The sequence below is a fragment of the Leucoraja erinacea genome, chromosome 9 (assembly GCF_028641065.1).
Source record: "Leucoraja erinacea ecotype New England chromosome 9, Leri_hhj_1, whole genome shotgun sequence".
In the NCBI taxonomy this organism is placed as follows: domain Eukaryota; kingdom Metazoa; phylum Chordata; class Chondrichthyes; order Rajiformes; family Rajidae; genus Leucoraja; species Leucoraja erinaceus.
The window spans coordinates 66,823,756-66,848,219 of record NC_073385.1 but is presented as its reverse complement, the minus strand read 5'-3'; the positions used below and the strand labels follow the sequence as shown (position 1 = coordinate 66,848,219).

General features: G+C 46.0%; 1 protein-coding gene across 1 annotated transcript in view; it reads left to right on the top strand.

The window, feature by feature from the left end:
* The first annotated feature begins 4,053 nt into the window (after positions 1-4,053).
* Positions 4,054-24,464, top strand: part of map4k5 (mitogen-activated protein kinase kinase kinase kinase 5) — a 134,266-nt gene continuing 113,855 nt past the window's right edge. The window contains exons 1-2 of the mRNA XM_055641104.1: positions 4,054-4,361; positions 15,937-15,994. Coding sequence (XP_055497079.1) covers positions 4,248-4,361; positions 15,937-15,994 — 172 coding nt within the window. The 5' untranslated portion in view covers positions 4,054-4,247. The remainder of the gene's footprint in view (positions 4,362-15,936; positions 15,995-24,464) is intronic.

Sequence of the window (24,464 nt, the reverse complement as noted above, 5' to 3'; positions counted from 1 at the left end):
AGCGATGCTGCTATCTTTAAATTATAATTATGTAACCGGCTAAATATTCACTTTCTACCGTTTAAAATTCCTCCGTCATTCTGCCTCCAGTTTTGCATTTTCACTGCACAGTTATGTTGCAAGGGAAAATATTATTTGTCTCCGTAAAGAATGGTGTTGACAATGTACATAATCTCATTTAATATATACACGGCAGGAAGCAAATATCCATCGCAGCTCGTTACGCGGTGAAAGCTTGTACAGGGGTATAACTATGAAATTGTATTTTATGGAACGTTGGCAGATTTTAACATAGAAACATAGGACATTGTCAATTGCCCGTGCACACTTTGAAATGGGAAGCCTTTTCTGGCAATACCGAGATGAGACGGGCAGTTTCATCATCATCTTGTTTGTTTACAGACACCATCTGTAATTCCAGCTAACGGCGCCGGGTGGCAACATTCACAAAACACACAACAAACCAATATCTATCATCGCTGAATTCTTGGTAGACAAAAGTGCTGGAGAAACTCAGCGGGTGCAGCAGCATCTATGGAGCGAAGGAAATCATCGCTAAATTCTTCATTAGATCAATTTATACTGATTCCGCATTTCTTGCAGAGTGCACTAATTTTGTAAAAACCGGAATAAATATGGTTTTAAACAGTAAATGATGGGGTAGATAGTATTTCAAATATTATAGCGCTGACTGGCAAACAAAATGTGTAGGAAGGAACTGCAGATGCTGGTTTAAACCGAAGATAGACACAAAATGCTGAAGTAACTCAGCGGGGACAGGCAGCATCTCTGGAGAGAAGGAATATGTGACGTTTTGGGTCGAGACACAAGTCTGAGGAAGGGTCTCGACCCGAAACGTCGCCCATTCCTTCTCTCCAGAGATGCTGCCTGTCCCGCTGAGTTAGTTACTCCAGCAATTTGTGTCTAGTTGGGTTGGCAAACAAATCATGTCCGCTGGCGGAAAGAATTGAACAAAAACTGGTGGAGTAGTTGAGCAGGCCGGGGAGTGACTGTAGAAGGAGGTTTCGGGCAGTGGGGCAGGAAATCTGGCATCCTCATTTACTGAAATAAATGAATCATTGTCCGCGTTGCAACCGCTGTCGTTTAAATTGTCAACAGAGGGAAGTGACATATGGATCACCGCTGGACACGCAATAATCACATGGCTGTATAAACCCGCCCAGTGATACATGTGAAATCTAGCTAGAGGTGTGTGCTGGCAGCATTTATACATTCAATGCATTGTTTTTGCATTAAATATAATATTCATACGTTTAGTATATTGATCATACATTTAATGTATCGTTCATCCATTCATACATTTAAAGCATTGTACATACATTCAAAGCACTGCTTGTACATTTAATACTGAATATATTATATACAGTACATACTTATAATATTTAACGGATTGTCCACAAATTTATGCATTTAGTGTATTGCTCATAATTGAATATATTTATTTATATAATTCAATGTATTATCAGTGCATTGTTCATACATTTAATGTATTGTGTATATAATGTCATGCATTGTTCATACATTTAAGCAGAAAATGGACAACTTGCAAACGGAGTCAAGGCAGAGTGTGCATCCTTGTGCAAGGTCCGTGATCAAACAAAGGTGCAGGACAGCAGAAGGAGCGAGTGCAGGGTGCAGGGGGAGTGAGTGGGTGCACGGGCAGTGGGTGCAGGGGAGTGAGTGGGTGCAGGGGAGTGAGTGGGTGCAGGGGGAGTGAGTGGGTGCAGGGGGAGTGAGTGGGTGCAGGGGAGTGGGTGAGGGGAGTGAGTGGGGGGAGTGAGTGAGTGGGTGCAGGGGAGGGAGTGGGTGAGTGGGTGCAGGGGAGTGAGTGGGTGCAGGGGTGGCAGAGGGGAGTGGGTGCAGGGGGAGTGAGTGGGTGCAGTGAGGGGAGTGAGTGGGTGCAGGGGGTGAGTGAGTGAGTGGGTGCAGGGGGAGTGAGTGGGTGAGGGGGAGTGGTGGGTGCAGGGGGGAGTGAGTGGGTGCAGGGGGAGTGAGTGAGTGGGTGCAGGGGGGGTGCAGGGGGAGTGAGTGGGTGCAGGGGAGTGAGTGGGTGCAGGGGGTGCAGGGGGGAGTGAGTGGGTGCAGGGGGGGATGTGGGTGAGTGAGTGGGTGCAGGGGGGGGAGTGGGTGAGTGGGTGTGGTGCAGGGGAGGAGTGGGTGAGGGGTGCAGTGGTGCAGGGGGAGTGAGTGGGTGCAGGGGGGAGTGAGTGGGTGCAGGGTGAGTGAGTGGGTGCAGGGGGAGGGTGAGTGGGTGCAGGGGGAGTGAGTGGGTGCAGGGGAGTGAGTGGGTGCAGGGGGTGAGTGAGTGGGGGTGCAGGGGAATGTGTGGGTGCAGGGGGGAGTGAGTGGGTGAGTGGGTGCAGGGGGAGTGAGTGGGTGCAGGGGGTGAGTGGGTGCAGGGGGAGGGGAGGGAGTGAGTGGGTGCAGGGGGGTGAGTGGGTGAGTGGGTGGGTGCAGGGGGAGGAGTGGGTGAGTGGGTGAGTGGGTGCAGGAGTGAGTGGGTGCAGGGGGCAGGGTGAGTGAGTGGGTGCAGGGGGAGTGAGTGGGGCAGGGGGTGAGTGGGTGAGTGGGTGCAGGGGGAGTGAGTGGGTGCAGGGGGAGTGAGTGGGTGCAGGGGGGTGAGTGGGTGCAGGTGGGGGGAGTGAGGGGTGCAGGGGGTGAGTGGGTGGCAGGAGGGGTGGGGGAGTGAGTGGGTGCAGGGGCAGTGAGTGGGTGCAGGGGGGAGTGAGTGGGGAGTGAGTGGGTGCAGGGGGAGTGTGCAGGGAGTGAGTGAGTGGGTGCAGGGGGTGGTAGGGGTGCAGGGGAGTGGGTGAGTGGGTGTGCAGGGGGGAGTGAGTGGGTGCAGGGGGGGAGTGAGTGGGTGCAGTGAGGGGTGAGTGAGTGGGTGCAGGGGGAGTGAGTGGGTGCAGGGGAGTGAGTGGGTGCAGGGGGAGTGAGTGGGTGCAGGGGGGGAGTGAGTGGGTGCAGGGGGGGAGTGGGTGAGGGGAGTGAGTGAGTGGGTGCAGGGGGGAGTGAGTGGGTGCAGGGGGGAGTGAGTGGGTGCAGTGAGTGAGTGAGTGGGTGCAGGGGGAGTGAGTGGGTGCAGGGGGGGGAGTGGGTGAGGGGGAGTGAGTGAGTGGGTGCAGGGGAGTGAGTGGGTGCAGGGGGAGGGAGTGGGTGCAGGGGAGTGAGGGTGCAGTGAGTGGGTGAGTGAGTGGGTGCAGGGGGAGTGAGTGGGTGCAGGGGAGAGTGAGTGGGTGCAGGGGGAGTGAGTGAGTGCAGGGGGAGTGAGTGGGTGCAGGAGTGAGTGGGTGGGTGAGTGAGTGGGTGCAGGGGGAGTGAGTGGGTGCAGGGGGAGTGGAGTGGGTGCAGGGGGAGTGAGGAGTGAGTGGGTGAAGTGAGTGAGTGGAGTGAGTGGGTGCAGTGAGTGAGTGGGTGCAGGGGAGGGTGAGTGAGTGGGTGCAGTGAGTGGGGGAGTGAGTGGGTGCAGGGGAGTGAGTGGGTGCAGGGGGGAGTGAGTGAGTGGGTGCAGGGGGGTGAGGTGAGTGGGAGTGGGTGCAGGGGGGTGAGTGGGTGGGTGAGTGGGTGCAGGGGGAGTGAGTGGGTGCAGTGGGGGAGTGAGTGGTGTGCAGGAGTGAGTGAGTGGGTGAGTGAGTGGGTGCAGGGGAGTGAGTGAGCAGGGGGGTGGGTGCAGGGGGAGTGAGTGGTGAGTGAGTGGGTGAGGGGAGTGAGGGGTGCAGGAGAGTGAGTGGGTGCAGTGAGGGTGAGGGAGGGGGAGTGAGTGGGTGCAGGGGGAGTGAGTGGGTGGGTGAGTGGGGGAGTGAGTGGGTGAGTGAGTGAGGGGTGAGGGAGTGGGTGAGGGGGGGAGGGAGTGGGTGAGTGGGTGAGTGGGTGCAGGGGGAGTGAGTGGGTGCAGGGGAGTGAGTGGGTGCAGGAGTGAGTGAGTGAGTGGGTGAGTGGGCGCGTGCAGGGGGAACGTGGCCGCCGCGGACACGCGCTAGCAACAGCAGCAGCAGCAGCAGGAACGCGCAGGCGCGGCGGCGCAGGAAATGGCGCGGGCGCCATATTTGGAGTCAGCGCGCAGTTTGTGGAGCGGCGGCGGCGACGGGAGGAGGAGGAGCGGGGACAGTGGGGACACAGACAGGCCGGGGACAGACAGAGACAGAGACACAGACACAGGCAGCAACAGCAACAGGGACGGGCAGCGGGGCTAGTGGACAGGGAGCCGACCCCGACCCCGGGCAGCCATGAACCCGCAGGGCCGGGCCCCCATCAGCGGCGACATCCTGAGGAAGAATCCGCAGCTGGACTTCGAGCTGATCCAGAGGGTGGGCAGCGGCACCTATGGAGATGTCTACAAGGTGGGTCTCGGGCAGTCCTGGTGTGTGTGAGTTGCCCAGGGTCTGGGTCATTGTATGTGTTGGTGAGTTGTGTGAGTGTGTGTTGGTGAGTGTGTCCTTGGTGAGTGTTTGTTGGTGAGTGTGTGAGTGTTTGTTGGTGAGTGTGTGAGTGTTTGTTGGTGAGTGTGTGAGTGTTTGTTGGTGAGTGTGTGAGTGTTTGTTTGTGAGTGTGTGAGTGTATGCGAGTGTGAGTTGCTCAGGGTCTGGGTCATTGTATGTGTGTGAGTGAGTGTGAGTTGCCCAGGGTCTGGGTCATGGCGTGTGTGTGTGGAGGAAGGAGCTGCAGATGATGGCTCACACCGAAGACACACACACACACACACAAAACAAATGCTTGAGTAACTCAGCGGGACAGACAGCATCTCTGAGGGAATGGACGACGTTTCGGGTCGAGACTTAATCCTTCTCTCCACTGATGCTGCCTACCCGCTGAGTTACTCCAGCATTTTGTGTCTATCTTCAATGTGTGTGTGTGTGTTTGAGAGTTATTCAGAGTCTGGGTCATTGTCTGTGAGGGTCACTCTGGGTCAGTGAGAGTCGAGGTGTGTGTGAGTGAGAGAGACTGGATCCACGTCTGTGTGTGTTGTCACCCTGAGTCTGGCTCTAGGTCACTGAGGGTCTGGGTCAAGTTGTGTGTCACTCTGGGTCAGTGAACGTTGGGAGGGGGTGGTCTGTGTCAGTGAGAGTATAGGTCTGTGTGTTATTCTAGGCTGGGGGAGATTGTGTGAGTGTGTGTATCACTCAGTGTTGATGTGGGTTTGAGTCCAGGGTGGGTGGTGTGTGTGTGTGTGGCTCGGGGTCTGCCTCATAATGGGGGGAGTGGGGGGGGGGGGGGGGGGAGAGAGCAAGGGGAAAATGTCTGTTCTGGACCATGTCGAGGAGGGAGGGGGGTGGGAGATGTTATTTGCCTTGGTGCCTTTCTTGGGGCAGTGGAGATATCATCATAAACTGTATCACCTCTGTGTCATGTCCCATTGTACTGTGTGCTGGCACTGTCATGAATGTCCAGTTCTTAAGGATTTATTCAAAGAAGCCAACAATTCTTTAGTGTTGTAAGGAATTGCAGATGTTGGTTTAAACCAAAGATAGACACAAAAAGCTAGAGTAACTTGGCGAGTCAGACAGCGTCTCTGGAGGAAAGGAATAGGTGACATTTTGGGCTGAGACCCTTCAGACAGCTGGTGTGCCCTGTACAAAGTGAGCTCGCTCTTATCCCAGGCCAATGAGTATTGTCAGAAAGTTAATGATACATCTAAAGGCACGTTGTTGTGTACAAGTGTTTGCATTAGGGCAAGTGATAGCTCTAGGAACGAGGATGTGGAATAAAAATAATCACCGTGATACATGCAGCGTAATCTTGGTGATCCCGCACACCCACTCACCCTTGTTCTCTCCCCAAGCTTGTTGCTGGTTGTAACCACGACAGGTATTTAGTGCTATGTTTTGTGTGTGATGTTCTGCTGCTGGTTTTACGCTGCTCGGTGCAGAATATTTTGATGGAGAGCGCCGATGTTTTGGCAGAGAACATTTTCAAAGAAAATTGCATTCGACCACTATTTGCTTCTGGAATTGTTTTGTCCTTTTAGCGAATGATTGGAGTAGATGCTCTGTCTATTGAAGACAACAATTTTGTCTTGTGCCTGGCCTGTACATCGTTAAAAACTTGGCAGATGTTCAGAATTATTTTTTTTTAATACTAAATGGTTACTTCTGTGCTGGGGCACAGCTTAGCTTTTCCTATTGGTATTGAATTTTGTTCTGTCTTTTTGAGAGAGCGTTAGATGTATCTGAAGGCTGAAGTAAGAGTTCACGTGACCATTTTGTCGTTATCACTGATGTCTCGCCAGTGTTTATCTCCTCTGCCCACGGCAAAAAATGCAGTCATTTGTGGGATGTAAATTGGCTGCTGGGTTTTCGATATTACAGCAGTGACTGAACTACAAGTGCACTTACTGATAGTGAAGTATGTTGGAGCCTTTAGAAAGATTAAATAAGGATGTTTTTCTTAAATTGACTAAACGTCAACAGAGGTGGAATAACTAGTTTCTAGTTTCATGCAATACAGGTTTAATTACCCAGTCACGTCACAGAATTATTTGCCAAGACTTGATATTTTCGTGGTTGGTCTACAAAATGATGGCTTGGTCTCGGTAAATAACTGGTGGAAGTTGTGGTCTGTCTGAGCCTGATTGTCAGGTGGGGTCAAACAGGTAGCAAGAACCAGTTGCACAAGTGAATGCACAGACCGAACGCGTTTGCTACTGATGTCACCCAGGTTTAGTATGTAGGATTGAGGACAGTGCAACAATGAGATGCGCACCCATTGCTGCAGCTGCTATTGTTATGGTAGGATGGGTAAAGCAAAACCAAAGGTAGACAAAGATGCTGGAGAAACTCAGCGGGTGAGGCAGCATCTATGGAGCGAAGGACATAGAAACATAGAAAATAGATGCAGGAGTAGGCCATTCGGCCCTTCGAGCCTGCACCGCCATTCAATATGATCATGGCTGATCATCCAACTCGGTATCCTGTATCTGCTTTCTCTCCATACCCCCTGATCCCTTTAGCCACAAGGGCCACATCTAACTCCCTATTAAATATAGCCAATGAACTGGCCTCAACTACATTCTGTGGCAGATAATTCCAGAGATTCACCACTCTCTGTGTAAAAAATGTGTTTCTCATCTCAGTCCTAAAAGATTTCCTCTTTATCCTTAAACTGTGACCCCTTGTTCTGGACTTCCCCAACATCGGGAATAATCTTCCTGCATCTAGCCCGTCCAACCCCTTAAGAATTTTGTAAGTTTCTATAAGATTCCCCCCTCAATCTTCTAAATTCTAGCGGTACGAGCCGAGTCTATCCAGTCTTTCTTCATATGAAAGTCCTGACATCCCAGGAATCAGTCTGGTGAACCTTCTCTGTATTCCCTCTGTGGCAAGAATGTCCTTCCTCAGATTAGGATACCAAAACTGTACGCAATACTCCAGGTGTGGTCTCACCAAGACCCTGTACAACTGCAGTAGAACCTCCCTGCTCCTATACTCAAATCCTTTTGCTATGAATGCTAACATACCATTCGCTTTCTTCACTGCCTGCTGCACCTGCATGCTTACTTTCAATGACTGGTGTTCCATGTTCCATGACATCCAGGTCTCGTTGCATCTCCCCTTTTCCTAATCGGCCACCATTCAGATAATAGTCTACTTTCCTGTTTTTGCCACCAAAGTGGATAACTGAAGACTGAAGAAGGGTTTCGACCCGAAACCTTGCCCATTTCCCTCGCTCTGTAGATGTTGCCGCACCAGCTGAGTTTCTCCAGCATTTTTGTCTACCTTTGATTTTCCAGCATCTGCAGTTCCTTCTTAAAGCAAAACCAAGGAAGGCCCCAGCACATAGTCAAGGCAAGTGTTTGGTTCTCAACAGAACAATGAAATTCTTACTTGTGGCAGTTTAGCAGGCAGGTTACTGGGTAACCTTAGTGGTGTAAAGTCCCCAGTGCAATTGAAGACACCGTCCATGGAAGATCATGGTCGCTGAGGTCACTGTTGTGTGGTGTTCAAGAGCCTGATGGTTGCTGGGATGAAGCTGTTGGTCACGGTTCCTGGGCTCCAGGTTAGGGTTTTGTCAACTGTATAAATGCCACGGAAAAATAATGCTTTCTGCCTTGGCTTTGAGCAGGCAACCTGACTTGAGGCATTGTGACCAATGTCACTTCAGATTTGAGCGGTGACATGTTTGTATCTTCTCACCGGAAGAAGAGGCAGATTGTAGTTGGCTAGGGTGAAGGGCAGATTTTATCTGTCGAACAGTTTACAATGTTTTTGCTGCTTTTTTTTGTGCCTTATGCATCTACAATTGGCATCACTCTACAGGAGAATATAATACCTTTTTGTTCAAATCACTTGCCATGCAAGTGTTATCCTTGGACAGATGTCTGTCCAGTGTTTTTCCAGTCTAATATGCAGAGGACTGATTCTTTATTTGGGTAGCAAATTAGCAGAAGTAACCCAATAGTTGTCATTGCTAGTTTTATTAGTGAACGGTAATTGTTACTATTTAGTGAACTCTCAATACTTTAGTTTTAGTGATCCCTACTCAAAATGTAGATAAAATTAACTTAATATGTATGTAGAATATGAGATTTTAAATTCGCCACAGTTTTTAATTATTTAATGGCTCAATAATAGTATTTTAATTTTACAGGTAGACAAAAATGCTGGAGAAACTCAGCGGGTGCAGCAGCATCTATGGAGCAAAGGAAATGGGCAACATTTCGGGCCCAAAACTTTGCCTATTTCCTTCGCTCCATGGATGCTGCTGCACCCGCTGAGTTTCTCCAGCATTTTTGTCTACCTTCGATTTTCCAGCATCTGCAGTTCCTTCTTAAATATTTTAATTTTACAAGGTTGGTTAACCGATCTGTGATCTTGATCTTTTTCTGTTGCATTAACAATTTACCACTGTAATTGGAGCAGGAGTTATTTTCTCACCTGTTTTTAAACACAGTACCCTGTTGAAAAACGATTGGTGCGTACCCTGAAGTCTTCCATTATCCCCCAAACCTCTCCCACACAACTCTCTGCCCTGGTTTGCTGTAAGCCCGATATATGTGTTGACTTCTCCCTGGATGAGTGTTCACCTGCCCTTCGAGAGACTGGATAGTTGGCCAGCCTCATCGTTGGGTGTGGTCGAGCTGGCAACTGTCCTGCTTTTCATGATGCTTCACCACACCAAGCAGTAACAATCGTTCTGAACCTCGAGATCTTTTGAGATACAGAGCGGAAACAGGCCCGCCGAGTCCGCGCCGACCAGCGATCCCCGCTCACTAACACTATCCTACACACACTAGGAACAATTTACAATTATACCAAGCCAATTAACCAACAAACCCGTACATCTCTGGAGTGTGGGAGGCAACCGGAGAAATCCCCACACATGTTGCAGGGAAAACAGACAAACTCTGTACAGACAGCACCTGTAATAAGGATTGAAGCTGAGTCTCGGGCGCTGTAAGGCAGCAACTCCACTGCTGTGCCACCATGCCGTCCCTGTTCTGTAATATTAAAGGGGAATGCCATTTTGCACTGTTTTTTGTCATTTACTCATATCCCTCCGACCAGCCTGGTGTTTATTGCACTTCCATCATTGGCCTTGAGAAGGCGGTAGTGAGTGGACCCTTGGTGGAGGTACTCCCACACAGCTGGCCTTTTTAGTGAGCACCAATGCCACTACTTGCTGCTGGTGGCAGGCATGAATGTTTAAAGCGATTGGTGGAGTATTTGGATCAATGGAGGGATGAGGAGGTTAGCCAAGTGATTGCGCTGAAACCCAAGTTAGGCATTGCATTGGTGAGGATGTACACTTTGACCACTGAAGGTTGACAGCAGTGCGAGTTGGCCAGATTGGGTTTTGCTTGACCTTTGTGAGCTGGGCACTAATTACTGTATTACTGTACCTGGCATGAGATCTAATTCTGTCTGCCAGCAGGCATCAGAGCTGCTGGGCATTCACGGCTTTCATCTTCAAAGGGAAAACGAGCACTTCAAGCATTTGATTGTTTGGACAATAATCAGGCTCTTGTGTGAAGAGGGGAGAAGTAAACTATTCCTTTGTTTAGATGGCCTCTTATTCCCGAACACCTGGTATATTTCAGCCCATCTACTGCTGAAACAGTCTGTCGTCTACTCTTGACAATCTCGCTGCAAACGCTTGCCTTGTAGCTTTCATTCCCACCATTCCTTTCATCAATTACTCCTGAACTTCTTGTTCCATTTGCTCCCTTTAATAATGTCCCATTTTTGATTTTAAAGATTATTCTATGACTTTGCACTTCCTTGCTCCTGAGACACATGGATTTTTCCTTTCCACCATCTCTGATCATCTTTTCTCGTCTCTGTCATTGCTGGTGTGCCTTCAGCTACTTAGACTGTCAGCTTTGAAATTGTAATGTTCTACTTCAAAGCCGTCACGGGTCCTCTTTCTTCAAACCTTCTGTATTTTAGCCAAATTACATTTAAAAACAAGTTTTACAAAACTCTTTGGGGAATCTTGCTGGTCTAGAAATGCAAAATGTCACAAAATGAAATTATTTAACTTGCGCCTCTATTATACAGCCCTTATTTTTCATTTTGCATTGAGTTTAATGTACTGCAGTATGGGGGAAAAGGAACAAGGTGGTTAGATATTATGATTTTTGCGTTCTATTTTTGTAGTGTTTGTCAGAAATCATGCTGAGATGTGTTGGAGACAAATCTGTTAGACCATTGATTGTGGTAAAGGAATTTTTCTTTTCTTTGTAAAATGCATAACAAGATAAAACAAATGTGCTTCTGAACCAGTGCCTCCTGTTGCTGCTTATCCCTTTGTCAAAATTGTGTGTTCAGCTGCATTTGTTTACATTGCTGAAAACCCAGTGGGCCAATGATTTGAATTAATTATATTGAGGAAATAATCCAGATTTCTAAGTGCAAAACCCGTTAACTTATGAGTGAATGAATAAGTTGGCCAAGCATTCAGATACAAGGAATTTGCCTTGGTGCTCTGCCCGCAAGTGACAACATGACATGCAGTGACAGTTAGGAATGACACATAAAACATTAATAATAAAACATTATTGATTAAACATGTGAATTAAATAATCATGTGAATTAAATAAAATACCAGAGCAAAAGGAGGCTACAGATTTTTGGTTGGTGAGTAGAGCTACTGCTCGTAGAAAAAAAGCTGTCATAATATCTGGCTGTGGATGTCGTCCCTTCCAGAGGGAAGTGATTCAATGAGTTTGTGGCCAGGGTGAGAGGGGTCAGAGATGATCTTACCCGCTCACTTCCTGGCCCTTGTAGTGTACAGTTCATCAATGGAGGGAAGGTTGCAGCCAATAACCTTCTCAGCTGATCGGGCAATTCGCTGCAGCCTCCAGGTGTCGTGCTTGGTGGCTGAGCCAAGCCAGACCATGATGGAGAAGGCGAGGACAGACTCTACGTTGGTCGTGTAGAATTGGACCATCATTGCCTGTGGCAGATTGTGCTTCCTCAGCTGCCGTAGAAAGTACATCCTCTGTTGTGCCTTTTTGACTGGAGTCGATGGTAGCCCCCCCCCCCCCCCCCCCCCCCCCCCCCCCCCCCCCAATTAAGGTCCTTGGAGATGATGGTTCCCAGGAACTTAAAATGCTCCACAGATGTGACTGTGGTGTTGTTATTGGTGAGTGGGGAGGGGGAGCTCTCCTAAAGTCTACAACCAATTCCACTGTCTTAAGAGCATTGAGCTTCAGGTTGTTACAAAGGCACCAGGACGCCAGCTGTGTCACTTCCAGTTTGTAGGCAGATTCCTCCCCATCCTGGATCAGTCCAATCGGTTGTGTCGCCTGCAAATTCGAGAAGCTTGACGGAGGACTTGATGGAGGTGCTGCTTCCTGTCTGTCAGGAAGCTGGTGATCCACCGACAGAGGGGTTCAGGGACAGTCAACTCGGAAAGTTTGGAGTGTAGTAGCTCTGGCACAATGGTGTTGAATGCAGAGCTAAAATCAACAAACAAAATTCTCGCATAGGTCCCCTGGTGGTCTAGGTGCTGGAGGATGAAGTGCAGGCCTAAGTTGACTGCATCATCCATAGATTTATTGGCCCAATATGCAAACTGCGGAGGGTCCAGCAGGGGGTTCGTGATATTTTTCAGCTTGGCCAGCACAAACCTTACAAGGGTCTTCATGACTACAGAGGTCAGTGTGACAGGCCTGTAGTGATTAAGACCAGTAACCCCTGCCTTTTTGGGTACTTATAGGAATCAATATGGTGACGGCATGGCATTGGTTTGCTTTCTGCATTTTCCTTGCACTGTTTTTGTCTCTACCACCCAAACCCCATCAATCATGGTCTGCTGGGCAATGGTGCAAGAACCTCTTGTAAATCAAGTCCTTAAATATAGTTGTTACACAGGGCAAATAACGAGTCATGACAACTCTGTACTGCTTAACATCACAAAAATAAACTGTATCATGGAATTATATGTCAGGGCTGAAGGGAATAAACGATTATGATATTATTAAAATGAACGAGTGACAGCTGCAGATTCTGTAGAAATGAAAAGGAAACTTGCTCCAACACATTTTATTCATCTTTAGTTTTGAATATCAAAGATATGAATGCTGTACTAACACTTGCCAAGAACAAATTATACTTGTGCTGTTATATTTCAGGTTTTTTTTTGAGAGGGAATTTTATTACGTATGTCCCTGATATAGGACTGCCTGTTTTATTGATTAAGACAGGGAACCAGAATACAGCACCCTTGTCTAAACATGCCATTGTTCATCGTGCAAGATCTTCTGTTGCAATGAGCGAGAGGGTGAATAATGAGAGATTGCACTTAAAATGTCTTCTTTAGAAGAGGATTACAATTTGCCAAAAAACATGCCATTTCACCACCGTACAAAAATAACCTTAAGACACCAAGACTTTACAGATGCACCATAGAAATCTTCCCTAGATTATGTTAAGCGTCATTGGAGACGCTGAATTTCCTTAATCTTTTGAGGAACTGAGGTGTGCTTTCCAGTAGGAATCATTTCTTTCTATTTGTTCTTTCTTTTGGTATTCTGCCAAATCCTCTGTGCATTTCCCCCACGTCCAATGACATTTACTTTGTTCTGGGGCCAAGATTAACAATAGCAATTACCCTTGTCCATGACCCATAGACGAACACCAGGCCATCATCTCTTGGGTTGTTTACTGATCTCATCACCTCTGGTCATCGCCCCTTCACTGCTCCCAACATTATCATTTCGTCCACCAGCCTGCACTGCCCACTTCAGACTCCTCCCCGAGTCCACAAACAGGACTGCGCTGGTAAACCCATGGTTTCTGCCTGTTCCTGCCCCAAAGGGCTCATCTCCAGAAACCTTGATTCCATCCTATCCCCCACTTGTTCAGCCCCTTCCATTTCTTCTGCCCCCCCCCCCCCCCCCCCCCGATCTTGTAAACCAGCATCTGCACTTCCTTCCTTCACATTTCACAACTCTCCTATCCTTATCTCACACCTCTAGTCTTTTCATCTCTGGCCTCTGTCCAACCATCTGTCTCGATAATAACTCTTGTCTCTATTTGTGCACTGTTTCCTGTGTCTCAACAAATGCCCAATCCATGTTCACATGCCTTCAAGGTCCACATGTACAATGTTTACTGCTACTGCCTTGCCAATCTATCTATATTACTAAATCTCTGATCTTGACCGCTTTTGGCCGACTGTGCTGCGATTTCCGAGAGAACGCCGCCACCTACGGCCGTCGTTTTTGGCCACCTCGCTCAGAGCCCACCTCCGCCGTATGAGTGCGGAGGATTTTTTCCATCGATGAAAAATGAGAGAGATATTAATGTTTTTACAAAATTCCCCATTCTCTCTGCTACCCCCGCTGGTGGCAGGGGCAGGGACTATAAAACCAGGAAGTGTCGAGCCTCACTCTGTCTCTGCCAGACCCAGTAAGCGAGAGGGTCTGGCAGAGACAGAGCTGCGAATAAAACTGAACGCACGTCTACTCCACGGTGAGTCCGCTCGAGACGGCTGTAAAGCGACTGCAGCCTTTTTTAAAATGTTTGTTCACAAAATGAATTTTGGTTGTCGGGTGTCTGCAGCCCAATTGTTTGCCTTGGCTTGACTTTTAAAATCGTTGCAACAGTTGGATGCCTGCCCAAGCATCCATATGGCCCACAATTTCTATACTAGCCATCTGGAAACCAGTACCTTTGGCCCGCAACACCCATACTAGCGCAACAGACAGCGTCCCCCCACCCCCCTGCTGGTGAGCACTATTGGAATTGATGGAGAGGTGGAATATTGCGTTGGTGACCAGCCCTCCCGTGTGATGCTGGGACCCAATGGGTCCCACTTAGTCTAGTACCAGTTATATCTTCAACAAATCTACTGGATTTTGTTTTTAAGATTCACCAGGATGATTCTGGGGGTTAAGAGATGTATGCATGAGAACTATTTCCTATGAAAGGTATTCGTTCAAAACATCAACTCATTTTGATGCTCTTTTATACATTTAACATTATCATTTCAGATTAAGTAAATTTGGCTTGTATTCCCTTAAATTTAGAAGATTAGTGAAAGTTAACAAGGTGATATAATAAAATTTAATGTAGATTATTGTAAACGTTTGGCAGCCGTTTAATAGATCTTCATGTAGAATTGCTTACTTGAAGCCAAAATGATCTGAAGCTTTTCCCCTGTCTAAGGACTGAAGCAGGTGACATTTTTCCTGAGCATTGTGTTCGTGGTTGGATTTATGAAGTGATGTTAGTTTTGGATTCTGAAATCAGCTGGAAGCCAAAACACAAAAGGTGGACTGTAGTATTTCAAGGTTGCCTTGGTAATTGCGACTTCACTCAGACTCAGACTCAGACAGAGAGTCCTTTCAATGTGTCTGGTTGTCTGTGACTTTGGTTGGGTATTAGCACAGAGCAATGTGACATTAACCAGATCATCTGTTTGTTGCAATGTTGCTTTGAGGAACAAATAACCAGCCGGGTCACTTATAAAATTGTTCATCTTGACATGAGAGCTTCACCGTCAAGACCACAAGTGCTCTCAATAGATCATTGGAATACCACTAATGTTTTGCCTGGTTTCAGACACCAACAGTGATTCCAATGTTGATGCCGTGGGGAAAATACTGCAGGTGCTGGAACATGCTAGTGTAGTCCACACGTGTGGAGTGTGTAACCTTCCATAGATGCTGCTGCACCCGCTGAGTTTCTCCAGCTTTTCTGTGTAACCTTCCATAGATGCTGCTGCACCCGCTGAGTTTCTCCAGCTTTTCTGTGTAACCTTCCATAGAGCCTATTTCCTTCGCTCCATAGATGCTGCTGCACCCGCTGAGTTTCTCCAGCTTTTCTGTGTAACCTTCGCTCCATAGATGCTGCTGCACCCGCTGAGTTTCTCCAGCTTTTCTGTGTAACCTTCCATAGATGCTGCTGCACCCGCTGAGTTTCTCCAGTTTTTCTGTGTAACCTTCCATAGATGCTGCTGCACCCGCTGAGTTTCTCCAGCTTTTCTGTGTAACCTTCCATAGATGCTGCTGCACCCGCTGAGTTTCTCCAGCTTTTCTGTGTAACCTTCGATTCTCCAGCATCTGCAGTTCCCTCTTAAACTTAATGTCAGTGCTGTTGCACGTACATCTATGCTGAAGGCGGTTGCCACATTCTGGAACATTGAACACCTTACTCTGGCAGTGAATTTCATCTTTTGTAAATACATGTACACATCAATGCATTTTTTTTTCATGCCCTCCCTTTCCTCCACACCTCCTCCCCCCTCCCCCCGACCAAATTTGTCAGATACACATTTTGTTAACTACTATTAAATTTGCATCGCTTTTTGTTTCTTTATAAGTTGGCTACTCAAAGTTAAAACAAACTGTACAACTCAAAGCGATTTCAGAATACGTGACACACATCTGACTTGGTGACAGTGTTGTTTCAGAATTATGAAGTCAGATATTTTTCCCTTTTTTTAAAGCCATCTTCTTGTTTTCATTTTCAGGCAAGAAATTTGCAGACTGGAGAGTTGGCTGCAGTTAAAATTATCAAGTTGGAACCAGGTAATTATAAATTTGACAAACATGAATATGATTCAAACATCATGGTTTATCCTTTCTGTACTCTTGCGTGGGGAGAAAAGGACACACAATGTCGAGTAACTCAGTGGGTCAAGCACATTTCTGGAGAACATTGAGGGGTGACTTTGCTTGTCAGGACCCTTCTTCAGACTGACTAGTGGGGGAAGAGGTGATGAAAGTTGGAAAGGAGAAGAGGGAGGACAAGGGAAGATAAATCCCAACACAATATCACATATTCCTTTTTCCCAGAGATGTCTGCTGACCTGCTGAGTAACTCCAGGTTTTTGTGTCGATCAGGGGGAGGACAAAGCCTGTTGAGTTGTAGGTGGATGGGGGTGTGTAGGTGGATACAGGTGAAGGTTTGTTTGCTGGGCAGATGTAACTCCTATAACTTTCCAGGCTTTGTCCTGTCCTTTTTCCTTCCCAGCTTTCTCCCCCATTCCACCACAATTGATGACGTTGATTGTATACATGGACCTGCTAACAACATCTGTAACTGGATAGATACTAAAAGCTGGAGTAACTCAGCGGGTCAGACAGCATCTCTGGAGAAAAGGAATAGGTGACGTTTCGGGTCGAGACCCTGAAGAACGGTCTTGACCCGAAACGTCACCTATTCCTTTTCTACAGAGATGCTGTCTGACCCGCTGAGTTACTCCAGCTTTTTGTGCCTATCTTCGGTTTAAACCAGCATCTGCCGTTCCATCTTGCACATCTGTAACTGGATACTAGGTAAATAGTAAGACAAATCCAAGGTGAAGTTGTTTGCTGCTTTCACCTCCAGCCACCCTATAATGCTCAATTTATCCTGAACATTGTGTACCTTTGTTTTGGTCTTCTGAAGAATCAGCTAATGCCTATTTCAATACTTTAAAATTTCTCATGTTGACTTAAACACAAATGGTTCATGTAGATGGTGAACATAAGAGATCGTAGAATTGCAACGGGCGATGTTGGCCACTTCGCTCAATCTGAACTCGTGTCTTTGCAAATGAATCAAAAAAACTGATTTTTAAAAATAATAACTAGAATAAACAAAACCAGGAGTTTTCTGTCTTTAGTTTTAAGCAGCATGTTAAAATGCTGACCTCACTGTGATTTATGTAACAATATATGACATCAGTCATCTATATGAAAGGGAAGGTTTGCTTAGTTCAACAAAAGGCAGCAAGTCGTTAAATATTAACGTCTGTAGTTCTTTAGCGATTTACATTGCTGGTTGAGTGGAGAATTACTCTGAGAAAGATACAGCTGCTTATTGTTACTGCATTGTCTTCAAGAAAATTGGACTGTTAACATTTTGAGTTTGATTTACTTTATCTCAATGAATATTCCACATTAACGGGTTTCAAGGGATAAATATTTCATGCAGGCCTGTTCAGCTTTATTATGATGAAAATGAGGTCGGCTCTGTACTGTGAAGTCATAAATAGCTTGTCTGAATCTGCGTTTCAAGAATGCTTAGTAAAGAGAGCTTCCATTGATTTAATAGTTCAAGAAACCTCAACAGTCGGGATGTAAAATAAAAGCATTCATGTTGTCAGCATGTAGTGGCAAAGGGAAATTTATTTTTTATATTTATTGACATTTGTAATTTTCTTCTATTGTACCCACTTCAGATTAGTTTATTGTCATATACAAGTTGAATTTATAATCAGAAGCACAGTGATGTATGGGTATAATGAGAATCTTGCAGACAATATGGATACTGCCTGTCCCGCTGAGTTACATTTTGTGTCTACCTTCGATTTAAACCAGCATCGGCAGTTCTTTCCTACACATATGGAGAAACATATGTGAATGAGACAGGTTTTGCGTGGCAGTGAAATGAAAAAGAATGCAAAAGAGGACAAGACATTAGTGCAAACCACAATTAGCAAACGAGTCCACGGAATGATTCACCAGGATGCAATGAGAATCCATGTCCGTGTGAAGCTCACCTCTGGGTAAACTCTGTGCATGGTAATGAGAGATACAACAACAAAGTCAAGCAGCAGAACGGTGCATAGATTGTAGTTCGAGCCAAAAGTTGTAAAAAAATAACATTGCAGTAATGGAATGTGTAGGAAGGAACTGCAGGTGCTGGTTTACGCCGAAGATGGACACAGTGCTGGAGTAACTCAGCGGGACAGGCAGCACCTCTGGAGAGCAGGAATGGGTGACGTTTCGGGTCGAGACCCTTCTTCAGATTGAAAGTAAGGGGAGAGGGAGATATGGAAGGGTAAGGTGTGAAAACGGCAGATCAAGGCAGACTATGTACAAGGAAAATGTAGAGTGGTTCATCGTTAGCTGAGGGTAAGACATACAATCAGTAACATTTACTCAGGAAGACAGTCGAACTAGTCTGAGAACTTCCCCCACCCTAGTTAATCAAGCGAATCCTCATGGGCATGCTGAAACATCTCAGACGCCTGAGAAAATAATTATACTAATGCACTTAGTCATTGCAGCCTGGGTTAAAAATAAATGTTGGGTTTTTATAAGTTGCGTTTATTGTCACATGCACAAGTGCAGTGATGCACAGGTGTAATAAACTTTGTTTACAGCAGCATCACAAGCACATAGACTCGAACAACACACAATTCTGCAAGATGGTGAAAATACTTCATTTAAAAAAAACAAGACATTAATGCATACCACAATTTAAAATAAAACAAGTCCATGGTTGTGCAAGAGGTAGTCAGTAGTGTTCTGTTGTCAAGGTAGTGTGATGATTGTGGTTTGGATCGAGTTTGGTTTTTTATTGATGCGTGTACCGTTTTATTGCATGCTATCATGTCAGCGGAACAACTGTCCATGATAACAATCCAGCTGCCCACAGTGTACAGATTAGATACATGATAAAGGGACTCGAGTTTAGTGCATGATAAATGTCAGTAAAACCCGATTAAGGATAGTCCGATGAGTTAGGTGGCGGTTCATGACTGCTCTCTAGTTGGTGTTGGGATGGGCCAGCTTTCTGATCACAGCAAGGAAGAAACTGTCCCTAAATCTGGAGGTAAGGACCTGATAGTATAGTATTTTCAATGCATAAAATATTTTACCCTGGGTAGGGGAATTGAGAAATGGAGATCGTAGGTTTAAGGTGAGAGGGGAAAGATTTAATAGGAACCTGAGGGGCAACTTTTTTCTGAGGGTGGTGGGCGTATGGAATGAGCTGCCAGTGGAGGAAGTTGATGCAGGTAAACGTAGAAACGTAGAAAATAGGTGCAGGAGTAGGCCATTCGGCCCTTCGAGCCAGCACCGCCATTCATTATGATCATGGCTGATCATCCAACTCAGTATCCTGTACCTGCCTTCTCTCCATACCCCCTGACCCCTTTAGCCACAAGGGCCACATCTAACTCCCTCATACATATAGCCAATGAACTGGCCTCAACTACCTTCTGTGGCAGAGAATTCCACAGATTCACCACTCTGTGTAAAAAAATGTTTGTCTCATCTCGGTCCTAAAAGACTTCCCTCTTATCCTTAAACTGTGACCCCTTGTTCTGGACTTCCCCAACGTCGGGAATAATCTTCCTGCATCTAGCCTGTCCAACCCCTTAAGAATTTTGTAAGTTTCTATAAGATCCCCCTCAATCTTCTAAATTCTAGCGAGTACAAGCTGAGTCTATCCAGTCTTTCTTCTTCATATGAAAGTCCTGCCATCCCAGGAATCAGTCTGGTGAACCTTCTCTGTACTCCCTCTATGGCAGGAATGTCCTTCCTCAGATTAGGAAACCAAAACTGTACGCAATACTCCAGGTGTGGTCTCACCAAGACATAGAAACATAGAAAATAGGTGCAGGAGTAGGCCATTCGGCCCTTCGAGCCGCCATTCAATATGATCATGGCTGATCATCCAACTCGGTATCCTGTACCTGCCTTCTCTCCATACCCCCTGATACCTTTAGACCCTGTACAACTGCAGTGGAACATTCCTGCTCTTATACTCAAATCCTTTTGCTATGAATGCTAACATACCATTTGCTTTCTTCACTGCCTGCTGCACCTGCATGCCTACTTTCAATGACTGGTGTACCATGACACCCAGGTCTTGTTGCATCTCCCCTTTTCCTAATCGGCCACCATTCAGATAATAATCGGCCACCATTCAGATAATCGGCCACCATTCAGATAATTCACCATTCAGTAAAAAATATACTTAACAAAATACATTTGGACAGGTACATGGATTGGAAAGGTTTAAGAGTGATATGGGCCAAATGCGGGCAAATGGAAATAGTTTAGATGGAACACCTTGGTCAGCGATGGGACACGAATTGGGTCAAAGAGCCTGTGTCCGTGCAGTATGATTCTATGACTGTATGCCGACATTGCTTTTGGAGTATTGAATATAGGCATCCAACAAACTGCACAAGTGATTAAGACAATTAATGTGTTGTTGTCAAGTATCTATTGCCATTACCATTAAATCTTCAGAAATTGATTGACAAGAACTTTTTTCAAATATTCAAAATATTATAAAGTGCCAACACAGTTAAATCTTTTTCATTCGGATTTAAAATTGCACTTCAATCTGAGCGAAAGAAGCTGTGGAGATGTGAGGGCCAGTTTAGTTTAGTTTCGAGATACAGTGTGGAAACAGGCCCTTCGGCCCACCGGGTCCGCGCCGACCAGCGATCCCCGCACTATCCTACACACATGGGGGACAATTTTTATATTTACCAAGGCAATGAACCTACATACCCTGTACGTCTTTGGAGCGTGGGAGGAAACCGAAGATCTCGGAGAAAACCCACGCAGGTCACGGGGAGAAAGTACAAACTCTATACAGACAGTTCCCATAGTCGGGATCGAACCCGGGTCTCCGGTGCTGTATTTGCTATAAGGCAGCAACTCTACCACTGCGCCACCGTTTGTCTGGGGGAAGATTGGGAAGTGCATTTTGTGCGACCAATGTACATACTATTAAGGCACAAAGATCTAACCAGAACTGTAGCTCAAACACGGATTATAAGAGGTGGAAAAGCTGGCATTTATTTGTCTTTGTCAAATCTGGTTATCATCTTCCAAAACTCAATAGTCGTATGTTACGGAAATGGGCCCTTTGACCCGACTTGTCCATATTGATCAAGCTGGTCCTGTTTGCCTGCACCTGCCCCCATCCATGTTTTGTCTATAACTGTGTCGGGTTGTTGATCAGCTTGTCTGTGGGACAGCTCCCCTTATTGAGACACGTGTCGCCAGGAATTTGTGTGAAGGGCTCTGCAAGGTTGGCTGAAGTGGGGACAATTGAGCTGCATCCATATCAAGCGCACAGATCAATGCTGGGTGTTCTGTCTGATTTGTCCTTTGTCTGTTTGAATATGGCAACAATGGTGCAACTAAGGAGCTGGGTAGGTCTTTTCAGCGCACAATTGAGCGTCAGCCATTTGAAACGAATGATTGAAAATAATGTCAGCCTTTGTATCCATAAACTGGTTTGGATTTAACAGCCAGCCCTTTATCCCTTGACCCCACAACCTTGTTTTAAGATGCTCTTTTGCAAATGCAATTCGAACTCTCCAAAATACTCGTATGATCAATCAAATGATATCATCGGAACCGAATTTGAAAATTCTGGTGAAGGCCTGAGAGCAACTGTCGGGCGCAAGAAACCAAATTGTGGGCAGTCGAAACGTTTTAGTTAATGCTTACCATGTTCAAAGAAGTTGTTCTTGGTCTTGAGAGCAACTCCCTTCTTTCCCCCCCCCTCCCCCCCAACCATTCTTAGTCACGTGTGTGACCAAAAAGATGAAAAATTGTGGATAACATCTCTTCTAATTCTGAAAGCATTACAGGTACATTGTTTTGTGCTGTATATATGATTTTTTTTCCCTCCAGTTTATCAAGTGAATTTTTTTCCTATATCATGCTGACAATGTTTGTTTCGGGTCAGAGGTCACGCACGGCTGGTCACGTGTGTGACATCGCAGGGCAACATTTTACAAACTCTGTGAATTTTAAAAAGCTGGTATGCTCCTATCTTTAGCAGACTTGCATTGTAATTCTGTCGGTAGGAAAATAGCAATCAATAAGATGAATCTGTGACGAGAATGTTTTAATGGACCGCTGTGATGACACCTGGTCACGTGTGTGGCATTTTGGGCTCGCTTTCCCAAGAATGGGCCTTTAGCACATCCCACCAGCCACGCGGTTAGGAGTTGATATCAAGGTCGGTTTTAGCATCTATGCAAAAGGAAGGCAAATGAATTGGTAGTCGCTGCTGCCATACATCTACTACGTAGGTTCGGAACGAGTAGACAATAATATAAATAAATTGAACTGTACAACCACTCCCCACTGTGTGAAAACAAAGAATCCTGCTCGTCCGGTCTGAATCACTTGCTTGGTTCTCTCCTTGGTTCTCTCCTTTTAGCTCACTGAATACAGTTCAATGCAGAGCTCAAAATGTTGAATGTTCAGTAAATGTAACATGGCTCCCACTTGCCAGCAGTGTTAGATTGTGAATATTTTCTGTAAGCCTTACCTCTGCACTTGCTAAATGCATTTTTGTACCCATGCTTTAAGAGTTAACACCAACGTTCACTTTATTCACTGAATTTGCCAAATAGAGTTATTAAGTTTAAAGGCTGGATCCTTAATTAGTCTCATCAAATGTTTATAGTTACATAAACCAATTCAACTACAATTCTACATTGCATTCATTTTAGATGCTCAGGCTGTTCCTTCAGAATCCATTACAAAATGGAAAGTGTGAAGTGGTTATGGAATATGAAGTACAACCGAATAAATTAACACAAGTATTTTTTTTTTTTAAATCAATGTTGCAAATTGTTTGTATGCAAAAGTGGTAGATCACAAGTCAGATTTACGATCTCTACACCATCTTCATACAGATATCTTACCATATGCTTACAATAATTCAGCCTGAAATTAAACAAATCTCTTCACTAGCAAATGTGATTGAATCTATGCCAGAACAGAATTCTTGAGGAATGATTTGATGACTTTGGGAAGGTGCAGACTATAAAAAGCATTTTATTTACGACAGTGTACATAAGGGAATGTTCACTGGGAATAAGGGAAGGTGTCTCGTTGTCACTTTCCCCCTCAGCCAACAATGAACCGTTTCCTTGATCAACGTCTACTTTGATCTGTCGTTTTTGCACCTTACCCTTCCATATCTCTCTCCTCTCCCTCTCCCCAGACTGTCAGTCTGAAGAAGGGTCTCGACCTGAAACGACCCATTCCTTCTCTCCAGGGATGCTGCCTGCCCCGCTGAGCTACTGCAGCATTTAAACCAGCACCTGCAGTTCCTTCCTACACAAGGAAAAGGATCATGTCCTTGGGTTCCTCTCCCTCCTCCGCCATTGGACAAGATCATTGCTAAACTGTATGCATGCAGAGTAACATTCAGCTTTGCTGTAGACAGACACTAGCAATCTGGCAACCTGCAGTTCAGCAGGTAGTTTTGTTGCCACAGGGCGTAGGGTTTCATCCTGACCTCGGCAGTTGTCTCCTCCTATTGATTGCATTAACTGTGGGAGCTCGTGTTTCTTTCTGTCTCAAAGGGATGCTGACAGGTTAAGTGTCTGCGGTAAAATTACTCTTTGTGCAGATCAAAGGCATAAAGAATCAAAGGGAGGGTGAAGGGGAAGGGCCTGTGTTTGCACAGGTACACAGGAGGAGGAGGTCGTTGGGTCCCTCGAGCACGTCCCCCCCTTTAATATGATCGTGGCTGATCTGTGCTGGCCTTTCCTGTTACTTCTCCATTGCCCTCAATTCCCCGATTGTTTCAAAAATCTTTCTTCACTTTAACTATGTCAAGATCTGACCTCAAACACCCTCAAGGGCAGGTAATTCCAGAGATTCACTGCCTTCTGAGTGATGTTTCTGTGCCCCTTGGTTTTAAACAACCAGCTCCTATAATAACGGTGTCTCCTTGTTTATGAGTCAAAATATCTTAATATATCTTCTCATGAGTCAAAATATCTTAAATCTAACCTGCCAAAATGTTGAATGTTTGAATAAGCTTCTAAACTCTAAGGAATGGAGACACAAACTATCTTGATTGGACAAAACTAATTCCTGGAATTAGCCTGGCAAATCTCCTTTGGACTGCCTCTAGTGCTAGTATATCCATTAACATATCCAGGGGTTATGGGGAGGAGGCAGAAGGGAGCGATAGATCAGCCATGGTTGAATGGTGGAGTAGACTTGAATGCCCAAATTACGTAATTAGAGTCATAGAGTGATACAGTGTGGAAACTGGCCCTTTGGCCCAACTTGCCCACACCCGCCAACATGTCCCAGCTATACTCGTCCCACCTGCCTGTGTTTGCCCCATCTCCCTCCCAACTTGTCCTATCCATGTACCTGTCTAACTGTTTCTTAAATGTTGGGATGTTCCATACACCCACCACCCTTTGTGGGAAAAAGTTACCCCTCAGCTTTCTATTAAATCTTTTCCGCTTCACCTTGAACCTATGTCCTCTGGTCCTCG